A 24366-nucleotide genomic window follows, 5' to 3' on the forward strand; every position below is an offset into this window, starting at 1 on the left:
AAATAATAAACTAGAATAATTTGCATTATAGTAGAATAAAAAAAAGTACAACCACTCTCTAGTTAGCTTCTAATTGACAAGGCAGTAACCTAATTCACCGTTTAACACCTAAGTCCAAAATGGAGAGTTAACAACTAGACAAGTCCACCCAAGACGTAGAAAGGGTTAATAAACTAAGGTATTTTATAGGTAACATGTGAAACACTAAATTTATTGAGAAGTTGTGTTATTATTTTATAGTTTCTATTATGGAAATTAGCTGTGGCTTTGAAGATAATTTTATAAAGACCTCATAAGTGTGTGTGGATTTCTGGTTTATTTCCTGGGGTTTTTGTTGTTGTTTTTTGTTTTTTTGTTTTTTTATTTTGAAGTATTTATTAGCTTAATTATTACCTCTCAGACAGAGTCAGAGTTAGTGTTCTCAGGATACCTGATGGAAACAGAAGAGGTCCCTAGTGTGACTGGTACTTTAAAAAAAAAGAAAAAAGAAAAAAAAACCTCAAAACTTTTCAGGTATTTAAAAAGTTATTTTATTCAGCTCAGTTCAGCATAACCTTGCTACTCTTTCTGTTTGGAAATTTGGAATCCCAGTAGTATAAAGGAGGTAAATGCTCTATAATTTGTGTATGATATCTAGGGTAAATGAAACTAAATGTACATGAGACATACGTTATCTACATTGAAAAACACAATAGGATTCAGTGAACAGTTTGAGGCTGAAGGAACATGTAAATTTTGAAGAGAGCCTGTTGAGGGAACTGAAGAAAGCACAAATGGCTCTGGATCTAGTCTTTGACTGTGTGTAGCTTTCACTTCTTGAACTGTTTGGCCCATGCTACTTCCCATGGCTGATTTTTTTTTTAAATTACTGTGGAGAATGATGATGAGATGGACATGAATAATTTAAAGTCTAAAAATAAACTTGAATAATTTAGACTGCATTATAAAAATGAATTTCTTGATTAACTTTCTATTGTAGCATGCAGTCAGGTAGTTTACTAAGGATATGTGTAATGTTGACTCAACCAGAGGAAGACTAGACAGACACTGTCTTGCAACCAGGAGAGACAAAGACAGCTTAGTTGATTCTCCTTTTGAACACTAAGAACCAGGGCCAGAAAGATAGGAATTTATTGTGATGTTCTTGGTGCTCTGTAGGTCTCAGTTGTAACAGTTCATAGAATTGTTGGAAAAAGGTTCTAAATTTGTTTTTGTTGAAATACCTGAATATATAGTATTTAATTTGTATGGAATCAATAAGCTTCTACTGACAGACCATTTCAGTTCTCTGCTGTTTCCTGCTCCTCTTTCTAGATGTTGTAATTGTATTTTTCTTAGAAGTTGGTGAAGAAAACATGAAATATGTAATATCAGTTGGGTGTGGCAGGAACATACTATTATGACAGTGACATAGTTCTTCATAGCACACACATGTGAAAGACTTATCTAAACTGTCCTGAAAGAGGGAGAGTTGGAGTCACCACAGGTTAAAACTAGAGATTGGCTTTCTTTGTTCTTTGTGGCACTGGGGATTGGACTGGGGCCTTGTGCATGTAAGATGAGCCTTGTCTCTGCATGAGTGAGATGTTTAGCAATAGATCGGGAACTGCAGAGTCATTCATGTTTCACGCACATCCATCCTCTATGAGAGTCCTTTGTAATTGACAGACCACCACAGAGGGCGTTTTCACAGTTTTGTCAAGATGTCCTTGATATATCTTATAATTCACTGATCTAAAGTGTGCAGCTCAGTGCTTTTTCACAGACGCAGAGCTGTGTTGTGGCAGCAAACCATTTGTAGTACACATTCATTGCCCTCCTTATCTGTGTCCCCTCCAAGGTATGTAGGCCTGGGAAACTGATGTTGTACTTTGCTTTCACACATTTGACTAGTTTGGATATTTCATATGAGCAGAATAAAAGAATATGTGATTTTTTTTTTTTAGTAGAAGCTCTTTTATACATGTGAAAAACCATACAGATGTCATCCATATTCCACTATGTTTTATCTTTGTTCATTTTTATCACCATATACTATTCCACATTTGTATATACTGCCTTTTGTTTATCAGTTGACGGACATTTATATGTTTCCTTCTTAGTTTTCTAAAGCATTTTTACTGAAATATAATTTTTAAAGTATAATTTTTGCTGTTTTTATGGACACACAGCAGAGAAAACTCTTACCATTCCACCTTAAAAATATAATAAAGTTATGGCAAGCTTAGAAAGATGAAGAATCCAAACTCAGAAGTTAAAGAATAAGCATCTAGCAGTAGTCTTTCAATCTGGACAGTAGATTTTTCTGTTTATGAATGCTATCTTTAATTTATTATAGCCATGCTTTTATAATATTTATAGTATAAATCTTTTACCACCATGGTTAAGTTTACTACTATATTTACAATTTTTATTTTATTGATTCATTTGATGATATTGCAAATTATTTTTCCTCCGATTTCTCCCTCATCACGTTCTTTAATGATTAATAGATAAACTACTGAGTTTTGCACATTGGTTTTGTGTTCTGCTGCTTTGCTGAAAGTGTTCATCATATTTTCATCATGATTTTCTTATTCATCATCTAGGGGTCTTAGTTAAGATTAAGTGAATTTGACACAGCTACTTTAAGTAGAAAGAGTTCACTAAAATATTTGAAGAGTATGTGAGGAGAACAAAGTTTTATGATGGTCAGAATCAGATGATGGTGCTAAGTATGGCCTAGATTTTGGAAACAGATAGCTACACTGGGCCCATTCTTTTGTCTGCCGTGGAGTTAACATTTCATAGGCTAAAATCCTAATTTCCACTGTGGTTGTAGGAAGTGAGGCTTTGGGCAGGTAATCTCCCAAATAGGATCAGTGCTCTTTAAAAGGAATTTGGGGAAGCTTTCTTGTCCTATTATGACAATGCAAGTCTGTAAACATGTAGAAAGACCGTCATTAGAGTCAAGCCGTACTGGTAACCTGGTCTTAGAAGCTTACTTTCAAAGCTATAAGAAATCTTTGGTGTTTTTTATTTGTTTGTTTTCAATCTGTCCAGGTTATATTACTTTATGATAGCAGCCTGGAATAACACAAATAGTATTTCTCCCCTTCACTACGTAATAACGGGCAATCCTTTTGTCATTCACTTTCATCTGTAAAGTGGCTTGAGTAGATAAAACACTAACTCCCTGTAGTCAATCTATTACCGGAAAAACACAGGTTCCTATAAACAAACTACCAACTGTGGATTGAAGATGATTTTGTATCATTTTGTATTGCAGCTAAACTAGTCTGCTTGATGCAGTCAGTGTATTTCCCAGGTGTGTTCTCTAGGTGTTAGTCCTAGTGTAGAGTGTATGAAATCCTAGGGGGAAAAGCTCAGGGTGACATTATCATGCCTAATGACTATTTTGAGGAGGAATATTATAAAGAAGCCTGCTATATCCTCTGTTTGTCTAAGAATTCCTAGATTAGTCCATTAAACAGCAGTTAAGATACTGAAGTCAGTTTTCACTAAGCATTACTATTTTGGAACACTCACCCCTATGAGAATTGGTCCTTAAATTACTCATGATTAGTAATTAAGTCAGGTGCTATGCTGCTTACCTGTACTTCTAAGTAAATGGTAGTCTGGGTAATAGTTAAGCCCAGGAGTTAAGGCCAGCCTTGACAATATAGCATGGCTCTATTAAAAAAATTAATTTTTAGTGCTTTTAGAAGAAAACCTTTTAATGTTTATTGTTCAACGTTTGTGGTAAAGAGGCTGCCTGGTTTATAATGATCTTTTCTAGTTTGCCAACAAAGCTCTAACGTAAATGTAGGGCTGGTGCCTATTGTGTATAGATAGTTTAGGGAGATGTTGAAAAGGCTGTTTGTTAAAAGAAATCAAAGTCATGCAGCTCTTCCTTGTAGAACGTTTAATTATAGTGAACAGGAAAGTGGTTCAGTAAGCCCAAAGGTTTGTTTGATGCCTTTGTATTGCAAATATTAATCCTTAAAAATAGTTTTATTGAGATATGATTGATATACAATAACCCTATATGTCTAAGGCATACAACTTGATAAATTTGAGCATTATTTTAATGCCTGAGATGCCTGAGACAAAGCCTTAACACATTCAAGCTAAATGGACTTATCACTTCTGAAAGTTTCTTCGGAGCCCTCTTCTTCCCCAGAGAACCATTGAGCTACATTGAGTTGTATCCGTATGATTTGTTTGTTGGCTCTTTTTCTTTTAATGATTTCTGTATCTCATTGGTTGACTTGTTATTAACTGTATGTATTTTATTTATTGGCGTCTGGCATAATTTTTTTTTAAGTTAGCTTCTCAATCTTCTGGAATGAAAGCATTCTAGATTAACATTATTAAAAACAGCCTTGATGAAGCCTAGTCACTATACAAAAGGTACAGAAATATGGCTATTTATAGATAGATGGTATAGAACTGACTTACATCTGTGATACTACAGGATAGGATTTTAAAGGCTTTATTTAGGCATGCTTTTACTTGTTTAGCAGAGGGCCCACAAGATGGTATGACATAGCTCTCTAGTCTTTGTACCTAGTAAAGTACACAGAATTAGGATAATTTTTATTATTTATGCAGTTCTTCATGTTCTCTCTTCATGAACAACACTTAAAAATTACTTTTTCCAAAACAAAATCAAACAAAACAAAAAACCTAACCCCTAAACAGAAAGAAAGAAAAAAGGCAGGCAAGTCATTGGATTTATTAAAGATGGCTAAGGGGTAGCAAGCAAGACTCCATCAAACCTGTCTTTTCCAAGTCTGTTATGTTTGAGTAGTGAGAAGTTCCAAGGAAGAAAGGTGGTGTCCATTAATCCCTACTGGGGCCCGACTGACCTTGGACTCACTTCCCTGTGTCCCAGCCTCTCCAGTAGCCAGGGAATGTGCCATTACTTTCGGCAGTATTATGCTCATTTTTTTAAGCTATTATTTTTTGGCTTATTTTTTCTAGTGCATGAAAGGAGAGATACTGGCATGGCTGATAGAAACACCAAATAAAGTTGCTGGACACTTTTATGTAAGTCCATGTTTTTAAATTATGTCACATGAGCAACATGACGGTTATTAGAAAATCAAGAAAAAAGGAGAAACTATGTTTGGTGGAACAGATGGAAAGACAGTGTATTTCTGTTGGCTTTGGCTTTCTTTGCATGACATATATGGGGTAGGTGCTAGCTGAGAGCAGACACAGTAAGTTGCAGGAAAGAAAGCTATCACCCACTTTAGTGGAAAGGATTTTTCCTTCAACCTGAGCGAGACAGAGAGAAAAAAGACTAGGCTTTCAGTGCTACATTTCTCTAAAGCTTTGAAGAACAGGGAGATCAAACATTCCCTGAGAAGTGTTCTAGACTTGAAAGATGCTGGTTCGGAGAGAGTTTACTTAAGCCGCAGGCTATTCTGTGCATAGTTTATGTGGTTGTATCAATTAAGATTTAACTGGAAAAGTACAAAATTTAACCTGAAGCTCTTCTTCAGGATCCCGTTTCTCCTGAATTTCATTAGAAGGCCAAGAAGTAGCAACTAACACTCTATTTTGAAACTACTCTTTTGCTTTGGTGTATTGTTTAGATCTTCGTGCCTGTGTGTGATGTGTGTGTATGGAGGGTCACAGGATAGATAACCTTGGTTGTTGGCCCTTGCTTTCCAGCATGATTGAGACAGTATCTTTTTTTTTTAAAAAAAACAAACAAATACTTCCTTTACACACTAGTTGACCTGTGAGTTTCTGGGGGATTTGGCTGTCTACATTTTCTGTCTCCCTGGGCAAGGGTGTTGGGATTACAGATGTGTGCTCCTGGCTTCAGCTTCACTTCTGTAGGTCTGAGGAATTTGAATTCAGGTCCCCATGCCTGTGTAGGTGCTTTCCCCCCTGAGTCATCTCCCCAGCACTGATGCAGGCTTTATGGTTAGGGATCATACTTCATATATCTCAGTAGCTGTGATTTATCATCATCTTAGAGTCTCAGAAAGGGTCGTGAGTTTCCTGTGGTCATACAGGCAACTGGTGTCACAGCTCAGACGTTGTAATTCCTAGTTCAGCATTCCTTTATTCATGTTATATCTCTCTATGGATGTACCTAAGAATTAACTCCTAGTTAAAAGATATTTTTGTGCAGAGGCTGTAGTACAGTAGGTTAACTAGCATACCAAGTACCAGAAAAAATTTAAAGGAAGATTTTAAGTGTTCCAGTGGATATTTACTGTTTTAGTTTACATAAAGATGAATTTCAGAGATTATAAGAAAATTTTTGTATGTTTTCATGCATTGGCTTGTTATGACCTCTTAATGGACTTATTTGATATCTTGCTGTTTATCCACTAGATAATATGAAGTATTTATGTTTTTGCTGGTAATACCCTTTTTGGAAATTCTTGGACAATCTTAGCTGGTTTGTAATGTCTTTTGGTGTTCTTTTATCTTCATTACCTTTATGATCCTCCTCCTTTTCCTGCTTAATCCCTTCTCCTAAAACATCCTGGTCCCATTTTTATGTTTGATTTTTGTTGCTATGTTTTTGTTTTATGGTTGTGCATGTGTGATTTTCTTGCTTTCATGAACACGGGCCAAAGGTGTTGTTGCTGGAGTGTGGCAACTTACTGGTAGCCACACCTCTGAAGAAAATGAGTCCCCTTCACCCAGCCAGTAACCATCTTTGTCAGTAACTACTCAGAGTGGTGAGCCTTCTGAGCCTCTCTCTGATCCGTGCTGGAATGTTGAAGGACAACATCCGGTGCAGGTCTTGTTCAAAGGTAATCGAGGGTGGAGCGGTGTGATATGTTAATCTTTCATTTAGTACAGTTATTCCCTCTGTGCTTTCTCTTAATAAATTGAATTCGCTGTCTTTGGTTGGAAGCAATTTGAAAATTGGTTATGATGTATTTCTTATATACTTTGAAGGGTATGAAATTGTTTTTCTTTACTCAGCTTTCAGGTTGTCTTTTTCTCCCCCTCCCCCGCCCTTTTGAGATAAGAGCGTCTGTATGTAGCCCCAGCTGTCCTAGAACTCACCGTGTAGACCAAGCTTGCCTCTGCCACTTGAGTGTTGAGATCAAAGGTATATGCCTCCACATCCTGTGAGAGGAACTAAAGATTTATCTCAAGCTCAAGTTACCCCTGAGGATCAGATTCTCACTGGCCTGGACAGTAAGAAAATAGTTAATTTTGGTCACCTGCACAGTCTTAAACATCAAGCAGTAAAGTTTAACCAAAGACTAAACTGACTGTTAGGTTTGTTTCTAACAGTCCAAGGAATAACACTTCCCAGATACTAGACATGTCTGTAAGAGATGTTATTTAGACAACTAAGTATTTTCTTCTACCTACACATACACACACACACACACACACACACACACACACACACACACCAAAAAAAAATTCAGACCTTGGCTGACTGCTGCAGTACCTACAGCCAAGGGAGGTGAATCCACTGTTGTTTCTTTATACCTGAACACCAAATGATGGATAGTCATCTCTTTTTTATCTAGCAACATGGGAATGGCACTGTGCTGACTTTAGCCACCCCAGCAGTTTTCAATGAGCAGGAAAGCAGAATTTGCCACTAAGAAGATGAACCTAAGAGGTCTCAAGTAACTGCTGTTTATGCAATATCTCAGATGGTAATATCTACCTCTTGAGGTTATTATCAGTCCTCAAAAATAGTCTTGTATAAATCAGTTTTATATGTCGCCTATTTTTGTCCAAACAGGCTTTTAAGTTACATTTATTCATTTGTATGTGTATTTGTGTAAGCATGTGTATACAATGGCAGTGTGTATGGAGGCCAGAGGTGAATTTCTGAGAGTCAGTTCTCTCCTTTTCTGTTACATGTGTCCTGGGGAATGAACTCAAGATCATCAGGTAGCACTTCTACCTGCCCAGATAGCTTACTGATCTAAGCCTGATTTTATGTCTTTCTTTTATGTGAGTGTTTTGGATGCATATATGTCTGTATACCACATGAGTGCCTGGTACCTGAGGAGGTCAGAAAAATGAGCTGAGGTCCCTTGGACTGGAGCTTTGAAAGTTGTGAGCCACCATATGGGTGCTGGGAATTGAACCTGGATCCTCTGGATGAGCAACAAGTGCTCCCAACTGTTGAGCTAACTCTAGCCTCCTGCTCCCCAGACCTGAGTTTTTAAATCAGGTCTGTGTAAAAACTAGTGTAAAGATACTTAATTTTACCACTGTGTTCCATGACTGGATTTAGAAATTAATGTGGAAAATGTAATTACAAAACAAATAGTAAACAGATTGGGAAAAAATCAAAGCATCTGTAATAAACAGTTATAATTGAAAAAAATGATATAAACAAAGGAAACAATCTATATACCATATTCAAGATGAAATGTCATAGTATTTAGTTTCATTCCTTGTTTGTATCTGATTATATATTTTATATATGTATAAACATATTTTCTTAGGCCAGCATATGCAGTTTTTAAATAGTGGTAATTTTGTGTTTGTGTGTGGCTTATAGAGGAACTTTAATACAGCCACATGGCTGCTCTGGCAAGGTATCACATCTAAAGACCTTCTAGGACTATATGATCTGGGCGGAATACAGACATACCCTGGATTATAGTATGATCTGGCTGTAATACAGACATGCCCTTAGTATACATCTTTAATCCTCAACAATGAAGGTAATGTTAGTTTGTAGAAGGAAGCAGCCATATTTGAAAGTAACATCTAACTGTGGGGCAGAGAGAACGATTCGACAGAATGAGTCAGATGTAGCACAGAAAGAGAGACTGCTTAAAGAGGGGGAAGGTGGAGGGGAGGGAAAAAGATGGGAGGGGTTTAGATGGCTGGTGTGTGTGTATTGCAATTTTACCAGAACAGGTTTCAGAGAAAATAGCTGGACACAGGTGAAGACAGAATGAGCCAGAGAATTAGAAGGAGGTAGAAGATTAGAACATGTTGCCAAAGTTAGTATGAGGCAGAGCAGAACAATTCAGTCAGAAGGGAAGAGAAACAGGATTGACTTAGTCAACTTGGAAGAGTAGATTGTTTGGAGACTAGAAGTTTCCAGTCCTAGGCCTATGGATAGGCCCAGCCCAAGCTCTGTATTTGCACAGCATGAGTTCGTTTTTTCACCTCACCCCATCTTCAGAGGAGATAAAGGAGACATTTACAGAGGTTAGGTAATTTTTAAGTTAAGTAGCTTGATAATTTGTATCAATTAACTTAAAATGCTTCTTTGAATGGGTGTTTCTTTGATACTTCCTCTGTGAAATAAGCAGTTCCATCTTGTAACTTTTTTCACAGAAGCAATTCTAGATACTTAACATTTTATGTATGAAGATGGAGACATAGTTCAGTGGTGAAATGCATGCTAAGCCTGTAGGTTTAGTCTCCAACCAAAACCACCATCAAAAGTAAGTGTGTGTAACTGTAAATAGGACAAGAACAAGGTAACGCACAGGTATTGGTTGGTTTTGTGTGTCAAATTGACACAAGCAAGAAGTCAAGAGAGGGGAAGGAGCCTCAGTTGAGAAATGCCTGCATTGAGATCCAGCTGAAAGACTTCTTCTCAACTAGTGATCAGTGGGGATGGCCCAGCCCATTTTGGGCTGTTCCTGGGCTGGTGATTTTAGATTTCTATAGTTCTATAAGAAAGCAGGCTGAACAAGCCATGGGAAGCAAACCAGTAAGTAGCACCCCTCTGTGGCCTCTACATCAGCTCCTGCTTTGAGGCTCCTGCACTATTTGAGTTCCTATCTGACTTCTTTTGATGATGAACAGCAATGTGGAAATACAAGCTGAATAAACCCTTTCCTCCCGAGCTTGTTTTTTGGCCATGGTGTTTTGCATTAGCAATAGCAACCTTGACTAAGACAGGTATGTCTAAAACAGAAAAAGAGGTTAACTGTAGAAGGAAATGCCCAGTCTATATCGTCTACCTTTCAGAGCATCTGAAGATTACTTGTGCGTTTTCTGAGGATGCATTTGAATGATGCTCTTTGAAAAGTAAACGCGTGGGAAGAAGCGATTTTTGTTGATTGGTGACTATAGCCAGCTGCCCAGTCTCTGTGTCAGTTTTTATTCCTCTGCTTTTTCTCACATAAACACCCAGGGGAGGCTCTGTGCTATTTTGGTGCTGGTTGAGAGTGTTGGGGATTCAGTCATACCCGTGCAAATCCCCCTATCCTCTTCTCAGTGCCTGCTCTGTATCATGGTGTTATGTAATTTCTTTTTTATTTTCTTTTTTTAACTAGTTCTGTGACCTCATACAATTTCTTGATGAGCTTGGTATTTATATAGGCTTTATCTTGTTGGCAGTTAATACCTTTGCATTGACTCTTTCTTTGAAAGGATATAGTCCCCTCATACTGTGTGAGAGACTGAGGGTGCCAGCTGGACCTGCAGACCTTCCTCTAGGTGTGCTCCTCTTACCTAGGCCTTGGCTGAATGGATTCAGCCTTTGGGTTTTGAACATTTAAAATTCAGTTCTAATAATTTGAGAGTACTTATATAATAAAGGTATGATACTTAAAAGAAAAGTATTAAAATGCCACTTTTTTATGTTTTAAAATGTATAACATTTAAAACTGCCTACCAAATTTATGGATGTCTTACTAGAAACACACTATGTTACCCATCTGCTTCTTTTGAGATGCTCACATGTCAAATAATACATTGTTAACCTGTTCAGACTCTCAACCAATCCTTGATGTGTTTATTCTTTGAAATCTTTATTTAAGGCCCTATAAGATATATTTTAGTTTTAAGCAAATGTTTCATCTATAGTACTATTTTCAATGACTGTATTATGCTTTTTTTATTTGTTCTGTTGATGGTGTAGACTTTCAGTTTTGTACTCAATAGTGCTACATGAGCATTCCTGTACATGTTCACTAATACACATACACACACCCCCCACACACACTCATGCACACACAGGCACATGTTGAATACAGCCAAATGTAATATTTTGGCCCTAGAGATACTTGTTTGGAACATTATTATGATAATTCCAAATTGCTTTTACTTTAAAATGTTCACATATATACTTGAAAATATGCATACACATTTTACTTGAACATGATGCATATAGACATACATATGTATGTCAATTTTATAATTAACATTGTGATAAATACCTTATGCCCAAATGTATTCACTTTTTTCTTTTTAGTGTTATTTTTATCAGTAGCTGCAAAATCACTGATTGAAAGTGTAGATTTTTTTTTATTCCACTTACCTTATCTTTATATTTTTTTCTTGAATTCTAATTTAGATTGAAAGCTAAAGAATACAAAGAAATTAGGGAACCAGTGAAATAACATAGGCAGCAGTCCTTGAAACCTGACGATGATGGAAGAAGACAGAATTCATTTCTTAGTATCTTAATTTTTTTTAGTAAATTGTATATTATTTGAAATAAAGCTTTTATGTCCATTATTACTATCTATTCTCTTAATGTGTGTGTCTGGGCTTTGATTGGATTTTTTTTGTAGTTTATTAGTTTTCACAATTAAATAAAGGTAGATTCTCACTAATAGCACTAGTTTCATCAATTTTCACGTCTAAGAAGATGGTGAAAATACATTAAACCCAAGTAGATCAACTTAATCTTGTGCATTATGCCACTGGAGGAAATTCAGCACATAGTAGTGTAAATTCTGTTTCATTTAGTAATAATGTCTATGGTCAGACTGTTAGCAGTGCTGCCTATTTCTGTTATATCCAGAAATAGCTCCCATGTGAGAGTGCTGTATCAGCTCAAAGACCCCACCCTCAAGTGAGGGAGTCTGCTCCCTTTTCTACTATTATAACCCCCATCCCACAGATAGCCTTGGTTGTTTGACCCCCCCAAACATGAGGTTTTTTTCACTCATGGAGTAGTTCAATTCTCTGGTTTCACTGCACTCTCAACCTACAATTATAAAATCTGACATTTCATAAGTGTCTAGTTGTTTACTTTTTTACTAAATTTAGAATATTAACATTTACTACTATTATTATTCTAGCTTGGCTAAATTCAGTTCCATAGCAGGATTTTTATGCTTATATTTTTAGATAACAAATTGGAAAAGTAATATCTATCTTTTGAATCTAAAGATCTTCAGAAAGAATTCTCAGAAAATTAAATTTTAAGTGAAAACATGTAGGACTGTGGATGTAGCTCAGTGATGGATGCTTACAAACGTATGTGGAAGACTGGGTACATACTCAGCACGCACTCAAGTAAACAGAGAAGAGATCCTGTTTTTATTCCCTGAATATTACAATTTATACTAACAGCTGAGCGGAATGGTATGTAACATAGTTTGACATTCACTACTATGTTTTGATTCTGATGGTAATTTACAGAGCACTTAGGGCATGAAGTATGTATTGTTGCCAGTTTTCATCCAAAACTCCCTCAAGCTCAATGAGTGTATCATTTGTCTGTAATTACCTAGTAAGTTTCAGGCAAACTTGAGTTCAGATGATTTGAAGGTATTTTCAGTAGTCATTTATTGTGGTAAGCCTTGTTATGCCCTTTTGGATCTACATGTCCAAGAAGAACACACTATGGCCAAGCTTGGCAGCTCATGATTTCAGTCCCAGCACTCAGCAAGCAGAGGCAGGCAGGTCTTTGTGAGTTTGAAGCCTCCTGGTCTACAAAGTTCCAGGACAGCCAGGGCTGTTACACAGAGAAACACTGTCTTGGAGGTGGGGGTGGGGAAAACAGAGAAGAAAAAGAACACGCTGAGGTGAAGTACAGTGGGCAATCATACATTATAACTACACTGTATATGTTCTGGTGTGGAATTAATTATATAGTGTTCAGTCATCACATTGTACTGTATTGTATTGGATGCTTTAATATAGTTTGACCTGGTTGATATGTTACAACCTAACTGAAGTATGCTGTAGTCATACTTAATGTTATGTTTTAATAAGATTGAAGACAAAATTTTAATTAAATGAAAATGTACTTGATATTCTATTAACTGGCAAGTTGAAGCCATCTTTCTAATTAAATGTAATGTTTTAGAAATAATGCCTTGAAGGACTGGGTGTAGTGACATACACCTTTATTTAATCTCAGCCCTTGCTTCCCAGAGACAGGTGGATCTCTCAGTTCAAAGCCAGTCTGGTTTAAATAGAGCTCCAGGCTAGCCTAGACAACATGGTGAGGCCCTATCTTAAAACTGGGAGGAAAAGGAGTGGGGAAGAAGGGAGAATTTGCCTTGATAAAATATTTTAAAAACTACAGAATTGTATTTAAACTAATTAAACCTCAACCTTCATCCTTAAGCATTTTAATTATTTTAGAAATATCCAATAGTAATCAAAATAAAAGGAATCACACAATTTTTAAAATTATCCAAACTCTGAACACACAGAGACAACTATATAACCATGACTACCACCCCCTACCTCCTTCCCACCTCTATCCCCTCTGCCTCCTCTTCTTCCTTCTCCTCCTCCTGTTTGCTTGTTCTTGGCTCTTTTGGACAGGCTCTTGCTCTGTAGCCTAAACTATCCTGGACATTCCAATATCTTTGGCACAGCCTCCTGAGTATGGAGTTGACAGTCTTGGACTATGCTCCTGCTACAAAGTCGTTTCATGTCTGTGTATGCATTCCTGTGTAAGGTACACACATATATTAGAGTGTACCGGTAAAGGTGAACCTTGAGTCATTTATTACTAGCCATTCTCCCTGGCTTTTGCGACATGATCTCTCACGGAGGCCATGTGGCTTGTGCTTTAGGCTGGACTTTCCTAGCCAGGTTGCTCTAGGGAGCTTCCTGTCTTGCCTCTGCAGCACTAGAATTATAAGTATGTGCCACCATACGTAGCTTTGTATGTGAGGACAGAGGATGTGACAGTAAGCACTTTATTGACTGGGCTCACAATTTTGTAATCTTGTATTGTTACAATAATTCTTATTGTGAAAGTTTGTGTGTACTAGTTAGTCCACTTTTTTTTTTTCATTTGGTAGCATAATGTTCAGGTCTGTATAGTCATGTAAATGGTAAATGCTAAGGTAATTTGTGAATTATTTGTTTCAAATGTTTTGCTATACAGAACAATTTTTGAAACTGTAGGTGGAGCTTGAGAATTTTCTGTGACTATCAGGATAGTTACGTAAAATAGAATCCGGGGCTGTTACACAGAGATGCAGTCCCAGCATTTGGGAGGCAGAGGAAGGATTAAATTGAAGATATTTGGAAATTGTCATGTTTTAGAATGTAAGTTTTTAAAAGGATCCTGGTGGTGGTGGAGGAAGTGCTTGGGAGGCAGAGGCAGGCAAATCTCTGTGAGTTCCAGGACTGCCTGGTCTACAGATGGAGATCCAGGATATCCAGGGCTACACAGAGAAACTCTATCTCAAAAAACCAATGAGAGAAGGTGGGAGGGGATGAGTTGAGTTTAGCAAATCCATAGTGTTTTTGAAGAAGTTATATGTGTAGTTTTGATTCTTTAATTCTTACTTGCTCCTGACTATTAAATTTTATTTTTTTAATAGATTATCTCTCTCAAGGAATAGATCTTTCTGGAATAGAAGTAATAGAAAATGATCTACTCTTTATTGCAAGAGCTCGACTTGAAGTGGAAAATCAAGCCAAGCGTCTGCTGGAGCAAGGTGTGGAGACCCAGGTAATAAGTGTGAAGAGTCTGTTGGGATAGAAATGCACATTCAGTTTTAGATTCAAGGTGAGACGTAGGTGAATTTTATCATGAAGGATCATGTTGCAGAGTAGAACATGTTCAAGTACAGGGAAACAACATATCTTTATGTATTTAATTCTGAAATACACCCAAGGTTTCTACTGTATAACATAAGTAAAATACATTTTTATGTGATACACAGACACACACACTCACACACACACACACAAACACAGTGCCCTGTGGGGCATTCCAGTGTTCTCTGAGGTGTATTTCAATAATATAGTAAGATTAGTAGTACTGTTTTTACATTTTATAGAGATGATGAAACAGTTTGATGAATTTGTTAAAGATCATAAACTAGTGTTTATTTTATCCTAGTAGTTTATATTAATTAAATTTGTTCTTCGACAACTCGTACATATATACAATGCATACTGATTACTCATTTCCAGCTCCTTTTCACCAATCTTTTTCTCAAATTCATGTCTTGGTTTTGCTTTGGGACTAACAGATTAATCAGGGTGGTGTGTGTGGCCATGTGTTTGAAGCTGTCTATTTGAAGGTTGTGCACTTAGTGGGTATACAAGTAAAGACAGTGACTTCTTCTATCCCAGATTCCATCAGTATCCAATAGTTGAATGGTCGGGTGAGGCCTTAGGATGGCTGTTGATAGGGCTGCTCTTGTGAGTGTGGGTGATGTGCATTGTTACCTCAGTGCTTGGGTCTAGTCTGCAGGAGGGCAGTTTCTGATGATTTACATTTTTTTTAAATTCTAGAATTTCAACAGTAGTTCTATATTTGTATCATCCCCCTTTGCCTCCTTCTAACTCAATTGTCTCCTCCCTCTCACATTTATGACCTCTAATTATTATTGCTATATGCAACGTTGTTGTGTGAGTGCATGTACACATGCTTACATGTGTGCATTCAAACCTATTGAATCCACTTACCGTTGCTCCTATGGACATGAATTTAATGCTTGCCATTTGTAATTGGATAACCTGTTCGAGAGCTCATTCCTGGAGAAAATTGATTCTCCCTTCTCAACAGCCAGTGGTTATCTAGGACTAGGGACATATTTAATTTCCCATTTCCACATTGTCATGACAATGGCATTGTCACAATGCAGGTCTTGTTTAGGCAGCATTATTGTTGAGAGTTTATGGATGCAGATTCTCTGTTGTGTCTCTAAGATACCGTCTAGTAGCAGGTTTCCTGGTTGTCTGGCTCTTAGAATCATTCTACCTCCTGTTCTGTGATTTCCCTGAGTCTTAGGTGTAGGGGTTGTGTTGTAGCTGCGTTATTTGGGGCTGTGCTCTTTTGTACATGTGAATCTTAGGCTTTCCCTTTCCAAGAGGAAAGATACTAAAGTTTCTCCCAAGTAAGAAGTAAAACTAATCTGCTATTGGAACTCTTTATAACTGCTAAGCCTATAATCCAGTACTTAGAAGGGTGAGGCAGGAGGATCTTGAGTTTGAGTTTTGCCTGAGCTACATGTTTTTAGATAGCCAAAATTATACAGTAAGATGCTGTCTCAAAAGACTAAAATTAGAGCCAAAAATAAAACATCTACTTTTATATGAATGTCAGTAGTTGTTTTGTTTGTTTAATTTTATTCAAGACAGCGTCCAAGACTGGCCTAGAACTTGTCTCAGCCTCCCATCTGCTGTGGTTTCAGATATGCACCAAGGTTCCAGGTTTGCTGTTGTTCAGTATGTAGCTATGTCCTTATCTCCTTACAATCAAACTTTTAGAAAGAAAAGACTATTGATGCTGTCACCCTTTCTGACCTCTCATGTAGCTTCATGGTTCCTGCCTTGTGGTCTCTATTGTATTTTTTTCTATAACCCAAGATGAAAATGGATTAACCCCTGAAGCTGTAAGCAAGCCTTCAAGTAAATGTCTTCTTTGATAAGAGTTGCTGTGGCCATGCTATCTCTTCACAGCAATAGAGCAGTGGCTGTGACAGAGGGAAGGTTAGTGAGAATGGAAGAACCTGGAGTAGGAATGCAGAACATGGGAAACCGGGTTAGCCAGTGAGTACCAACTCTAGAGAAGTTCCTCTCCAAGAACAGGAGGAAGTAGCTGCACTGAGATCCACTGCCTCCCAACAATTACCTCAATGACATTACTGATCAAGGGCTTAATTCCATCAGCTTTGCCAAGCCTGAAAGCAGATGTGAAATGAACACAGAGAGTCAGGAGGAGGGAAGAGACATGGCAGCTAAATTCAGAAATACTGATCCCAGAGACACAGTATCAGTTTACAGCAAACTCTGTGAACTGAACCCCAATGACAGCATGAGCACAGCAGGGCACTATTTCTTTAGAATAATTATCTAGGAAGCTGAATTGATCTCAGTGTTATATGCCTGTCCAAATTCATGTTGAAATACTAATCTTTAAGGTGACAGAATAGGGCTGTCTGAGAGGTGACAAAGATGGAGCACTCATTACAGGACACATGGGTCCTTAGGTGCATGTTTGCTCTTCCCACCATATAAATACACAAAGAGAGGATGCCATCTGCAGAGCAGGAAGTTAGACCTCAGCAAACACCCAGCTGCTGGCACTACAGTTTTCCATTTCTCAATCTCCTGAAATTCTGTTGCTTGCAAGTCACCCAGTTTATAGCTTTCTTATCACAGCCCAATACAGAGACAGCAACCAAATTATAGTCAGAAGGATACCTAATATATCTAAATAGGACAGATAAATTTGATATTAATAGCTAATGTTAATAAACATGATCCATACAGTCCTGCAAAGAGACAGTATACTGCCATTCAGTGAGCAGGACCCAAACTCTGAACCATGCTGAATTACAACAAAATCAAAGTTCCCTAACTTCTGTGTTTCTGAGATTCATGCAGATAATTCCACATGGACTCACACAGGCTCTACGGATCAAGCCCAAGAATCCATATGCTCCCCACACAGTCTCCACTCTGCTGTGCACTGTTGTTTTCACCTTTCTAGCTAAATTTCATTGCTTGAACACAGGCTTTCACTACAAACAAGAGCTATCTTGTTTAATCTCCTTTGATTAACTTTATATGATATGAACATAAAACTATTAATATTTAAGGAATAACAGTTTTTAATGTTGCTAGTTCCCCTTTAATTTTATATGAATTTAAAACCTGAAGCAAAATAAAAATTTGAATCTATTAAAATGTGTATATATATATAATTATAGTTATATATAATTTATATAATTATAAATGTGTATATATATACAATTTATTAACCTAGATAAAAAGCTTAAAATATTTTTTAAGCCCCAGAATTTCTTAAATAAAAATTCCCTTAAAAATGTTAAAATCGCCTATCCTTATTTAAAAATAGTACTTCAATTTTAAAAACCTTGACATTTATTACTATGCTAGAATTATTGGTTTGCCTCTCAATTCTTCTATAGTAAAATATTAAGAATTTCAAAAACTAAAGCTATACAGAGACATATAGTCATAATTCAGTATCCACAAGGTACTGCTTCCTTCTCTACCAGGTCCCAACAAAAGTTCAGGGGTGCCCATGCCTGTATATAAAGTAAAGTAGGGCTTGACGGCACACAAAAAGCCTTCAGTGTATTCATTATCTTCATTTAACTCGTTATGCCTAATGCAATGTAATAGGTGATATACTATCCTGTGTAGCAGACAATCATGGGCTGTCTATATATGATGAAATATGATACAACCATCACATGCACAGCTTTACAACACTACTCAGAAGAGACAAAAACAAATCATGCTCAACACCCTGCATATACACAATGAAGTTATGTTCATCTATGAACAAATAATATTTGCAGAAAAATGAATAGAACCAGAGTCCATATATTTAGTGAAATAAGTCAGACTCAGAGAAACAAATATCAGGTTGTCTCTCATATGCAGACTCTAGATTTAAAATTAGAGATGTATATACATGCATTTATTTGTTTGTATAAATATGTCCATATGATGTAGAAGAAGCTCAAAGTAATAGAATTGATGTTAATAGATTTTCTTGTTTATTTTATGTGTATGAGTGTGTAGTCTGCATATATGACTGTACACCATGTGTGCCTGGCACCAACAGAAGCCAGAAAAAGGCATCACATCCCCTATCACTGGATTATCAGATGACTGTGAGCCACCATGTGGATGCTGAGAATCAAACTCAGGTCCTCCAGAAGAGGAGCCAGTATTCTTAACCACTGACCCACCTGTCTAGCCTCACAAATAGGTTTTCTTAGGAGACACTAAATCACACAAAGTAGAATTTAGCTAAGGGAATACTTCTCCTTACCCAAGGACACCCAAAAGATAAGCAGTCTGCTAGCCAGGCTGTTAGATGTCAGCTACGCCAGCATAGCTGACTGAGTTCCTTGGATCGGCCGAGGGCTGAGGGCGAGAGAAAGAAAGACAAGGAGTCATCTGGTAAAGAACCAAATGCTATATTTTTACCTGCATAGCTCCCTTTTATACTCCCCACAAAACAGGAACACAAACAGGAACAGGAATAAAAACAGGAACAAGAATCAAAACAGGAACAAGGAGACAAACTCGGCAGCCTACCACCTAAGTTTGGATTTCCCCTTGAGCAGTCTTCTCAGGGAAATGCAGAGACGGGGGGCTCGGGCACAACAGCACAGGTGCAGAGGACGGTGACTCACAGTTAGAGATGAGTAAAGTTAAGGATGCTAGCATGTAAATGTCTGTTCACTGGGATCCACTAGCCCTTAGTCCCATCCCTGAAGAACATGTCTCTGATAGCTCAAGTGGTCACTGTAGAATCACAGCCAGTGTGTAGACTTGGGCTGTCATAAAGCCTCTCAGTTCTCTTTCTGGGAAAAACATAATTCTACCAAATGGACAAGAAGATCCTAGGTAACAATTTTTGAAAAGAATTAAACTGGTGTACTTAGAAAACATTCTGGTTCTATCTTTGCTGTGAAAATCTTTCATCTCTCCAAGTGGCCAGGCTTAAAAAGTATCTTGTCTCTGTTTAAATTGTTCAGAGTAACCTGGGGCTAGAACCTAAAAGATTTAAGGATGACAGCATATGTGGAATGCATAAAGCTAAAGTGTATCTAAGTTAGTCAGATCACTTACCTAAGGCTGTCTTTTCTTTGGGCATCAGCCACCACCAGCCACACGCACCCCAACCCCACTATCATAAAGAGCTTTTTCTTTATTGATCTCTCCATGTGGAAAGCTATTTCTCACTGGGGAGATATTCTGTTCCCACTACTCATATATAAATGCAGGAAATAAAAGTATAAATGGGACTGTGAGGGAAGCACAGGAGAGGGTGATAGAGACTTCAGAGTAACAAAGAAAACTAGCAGTTGCCTCTATACAGCCAGTCCAGAAGAGCCAGTATAGAAAGAGTGGATTCTGCTTACAGAAAAATGAAAAGAGCTTCATAAAAAAACAAAGGTCACATTAAGTCACCTTAAAAGTCCAAAGACAGAGACAGGTGATGCAGCAGAAGGTAGGCAGGAACTAGATACAACTACAGCTGTGCTGTCCCCAGGCACTGGGAAGATGGCAGCAGAAGTCTCATGCAGAAGGTAAGCCAGCTAGGCCTGGAGAGAGACTGCAGGCACACCCACAGCACAAGCCCAGGCTCACACAAGCCCAACAAGCTCAACTGTAGCTTTAGTGAGACAGTGATTCCTCTAGCAGATGGGTCAACACTTAGGAGGTTCTTTACTGCAGGACTGGGAAGGCAGTTGCACCATCTTGAGAAGGAAAGTACTGTTGAAAACTGAACTACAGGAAGGGCTGAGGAAAGGGAACATCCACAATTCCCAGAGTAAATTACAGCACCGGGAAGCAACTGTGGAGCGTATGGGGGCAGAATCCCAAGCAAACTAAAAAGTAAAGCAGCCAGAAGCTTAGCTCAAGCAGAAGACAGCACATAAGCAAGCCTTTGATAGCCAGAAGCAAGTCTCCCAGATTAACAATGAAGTTTGATAGTCCTATCCAAAACCAGGTAAAAACACAAACTATTGGCCAGTTTCTCTGATGTACTGAGGCGTAGATTTTTTTCAACAAAATATTTACAGATCAAATTCAGGACCAAATTAAGAATACCATAAACCATTATCAAACTGCTTTCATACCAAGGATGTGAAGCTATTTCAACACAGGGAAAAAAAATCAATAAATACATCATATAGACTTACCCAAAATTACACAATCATTTCAACAGACACAGAGAGACTTTTCCTAAATTTCAACATCCTTCATAAAAGCCCTGAAGAAACTAGGAACCAGAGGAACATACCTAAACATAAAAAGGTGTACACATTATAAATCTGTATTAAATATGCTAAAATGCCAGGCAGTGGTCGTGCATGCCTTTAATCCCAGCACTTGGGAGGCAGAGGCAGGCGGATTTCTGAGTTTGAGGCCAACCTGATCCACAGAGTGAGTTCCAGGACAGCCAGGGCTATACAGAGAAACCCTGTCTTGAAAAACAAAAACAAAACAAAAAACAAATAAATATGCTAAATGGGGAAAAACTATAATCAGGAACAAGAATGCCACACTCTCTACTGTTATTCAATACAATGCTTAAGGTCTTGGCTAAGGCAATACGAGAAAGAACTAAAGGGTACAAATAGGAAAGAAAGGAGTAAAAGCATTCCTATTCTCAGATGATATGGGTCCATACTTAAAAGACTCTTAAGATGCCATGAAAACATTCTTAGACTTGATACATAATTTCAGTAAAGGAGTGTGATACCAAATTAGCATAGAAACATCAAAAGCCTTTCTATAGGCCATTGGCAAAGTTGCTAAGAAAGAATTTAGTAAATGTTCCCACTCAAGTGTCAAAAAGGTCAAAAAAATAAAACATCTATGAATAAATCTAATCAAGGCAATAAAAGATGTCTATGATGAAAATCTTAAAATACTAAAATGAATGAATGAATGAACAAATGAATGAATAAATAAATAAGGAAGATATCAGAGGATAGAAAGACTTCTCAAGCTTGTGGATCAGCAGAATTCATACTGTAAAAATGACTATATTACCACAAACAACCATAGATCTAATATAATCCCCATCAAGATTCCAATTCCATTCTATACAGCACTAGAAGAAAAGAACCCTAAGCAGACAAAGCAATGTTGCAGATGTCCCAATATTTGATCTTAAAACTGTGAAGTCACTAATGGAAGATGTGTCAAGAGATAAGCACAAGCAAGGACTATCTGAAAAAGACCTTAAAAGCTCAACCGAAAAAACAAATGGGCTTAGATAAAATTGAATAATTAAACCGTATCCCATCAACAAACAGAATAAAGAGTACTTAAGAAGAAATACAAATAGCAACAGGTATTAGAAAATGTGTCCAACATCCTCTGCCATCAGGGGCCTGCTATTAAGCTGTATTGGAATTCCATCTTGCCCTTGTCAGAACAACTATCATGAGGCAGCAGATAACAATACATAGTGGCAAGTTTGTAGGGGAAGCTTATATACACTGATGGTAGGAATACAAATTTATTTAGCCACTATAGAAATCATTGTGGCAGTTCCTCAAAAAAAATTAATTAATTAATTAAACTAAACTACTACATGCCCCAACTATAACACTTTTTGTTATATCTTACAATGACTGTAATGAAATATGTACATTCATGTTTATTGCCTCACCATTCACAACAACTAAGGCACTGAAGCAGTTTAGATCTCCATCGATATAGAAATAGAAAGAAAATGTGGCATTTTTATACAAATTTGACCTTTGAAGAGAAATAAAATAGTGGTATCTGCAGAAAATGAGTGAAGTGTACTGAGATCATTATGTTAAACTAAGGCAGAATCTAAAGAATACATACCATGTTTTCTCTCAAATGCAAAACTAGGATGCAGGAAGTGGCGATAGGTTATGAGACTACAAGGAAACTAATATGAGGGGCAGAGGGAAGAGAACTTAGGGTGTGGAAAGGGAGACAAAGAGATGGTAAGGAGTACATGTGACTGAAAGCAGAAGGGAGGATGTGGCAGTCTGGATGAGAATGGCCCCAGCAGGCTCATAGATTTGAAAACTTGATCCCCAGCTGGTGGGACTGCTTGGGAAGGAGTAGGAGGTGTGGCCTTGTTGGAAGAGGTGTGTCACTGAGGGCTTTGAGACTTCAGTCATCCATGCTAGGGTCTCTCTGCTGTATACCCGTGGATCAGATTTGAGTTCTTAGCTCCAAAGCAATGGCGGCATGTAACACTCTAGCTTACATGCCTTTGGATCACCGAGCTCCAAATTAAATGCTGTCTTCTATAAGTTGTTTTGGAGATGGTAACTCTTCACAGCAGTAGAACAGTGACTAAGACAGAAGACAGTTTGGCAGGGTGAAGGTGGGTCTGTAAAGGGGAAGAGAAGTGCTCTAGGGGAGGGAGATATAAAAAACAAAGCATAATGACATATGTGGATGAAAATACCACCAATTAGCTGCTTGCTTTGTATGCTTGCTTTAAAATCAATTAAGAAGAAACAGAGGGTACTGGCATGGAATATGATGGGAAAGCAGAAGAGGAAACCCACTGGTAAGAAAGGAGATTGGCAAGAACGGGAGGGAACTAGAGAGAAGTGAGGCGGGAGAACAAAAACAGAGCCATCAGGAAGAGCTGCAGCTTTGTAGGCTAACCAAACAAGTAATTATAAAAGTTCTTTATAAAAAGTCAGCCTATACTTAAGGTTAATGTGGAATTTCTTAACTATTTGTCTAAGAAGTATTATACAACTGTCCTTTAAACACTTAGACTGCAATCTACTATTTTATTAGATTGCTTATTTAACAAATATTTTAATGAGCAATTCAGAAAAAGGAAAGACAGAAAAAAATATAGTTCTAGTTCTTAGTGAACCTCAACCAAGTCAGTTCACCATAGATATATGCATTTTAATAAAAAGCACTAGATTTTTCTTTTTAATTTTTAAAATTACTTTAAATGCTTGTATTTTGCCTGTGTGAATGCTACTCTTGATTGTTAACTTGACTGCATATGGAATTCACTAAAATTCCAACAGTGGACAGCACCTGGCAGGGAATTTTTGCTTAATTTGCAGTAGAAATATCCACTTGTAATCCAGATCTTTGAGATAGGAAGACGTGTCTTTCACCCAGATCCTGAGATGGGAAGATATGCCTTTAATTTGGGCCACACCTTCTGCTGGAAGCCTATGTAGAGACATGGAAGAAAGAAGCTTTTGCTCTTTGCCTGCTTCTTCTTACCTCCTTAGAAAGCCCATTCCTTCACTGGCATAAGAGCCTACGTTTTCAGGATTCCAGCATATACAGAAGACCAACTGAGATATCCAACCCAAGGAGTGAGCAACTACTGGAGTTTTGGACTTTCTGTTCTCAACCAGCCGTTGTTGGATTAGCTTGACCACAGCCCATAAGTCATTCTAGTAAATCTCCTTTCTATATGTAGAGAGAGATTCTTTCTATATATTCTGCTACTCTAGAGAATCCTGAGTAACAGTTTGTGTAGGAGTATGCACACATGAGAGCAAGTATTCAAAGAGGCCACACATGGGCATCAGAACACCTAGGGCTGGAGTTACTTGCAGTTGTTGAGCTGCTTGATATGGGTGACAGGAATTGAACTCTGAACCTCCCCAAGTTGTAATGTACATGCTTTTAACCACTAAGTTATCTTTCAAGCTCAGAATTTTAAAGATTTATTTTATTTTATTTTATTTTATTTTATTTTATTTTATTTTATTT

General features: G+C 37.6%; 1 protein-coding gene across 6 annotated transcripts in view; it reads left to right on the forward strand.

The window, feature by feature from the left end:
• Nucleotides 1–24366, forward strand: part of Cog5 (component of oligomeric golgi complex 5) — a 285117-nt gene that overhangs the window by 90764 nt on the left and 169987 nt on the right. For all 6 annotated transcript variants that reach the window (XR_003711595.1, XR_003711592.1, XR_003711594.1 and 3 more), the window contains one exon: nt 14484–14614. Coding sequence is in view for 2 of the 6 variants with exons in the window: in XM_028768901.1 (XP_028624734.1) it covers nt 14484–14614 (131 nt within the window). In the remaining 4 variants the exon portion in view is untranslated. The remainder of the gene's footprint in view (nt 1–14483; nt 14615–24366) is intronic.

Source organism: Grammomys surdaster, unplaced genomic scaffold (assembly GCF_004785775.1).
Source record: "Grammomys surdaster isolate TR1022 unplaced genomic scaffold, NIH_TR_1.0 188, whole genome shotgun sequence".
Classification (NCBI taxonomy): Eukaryota; Metazoa; Chordata; class Mammalia; order Rodentia; family Muridae; genus Grammomys; species Grammomys surdaster.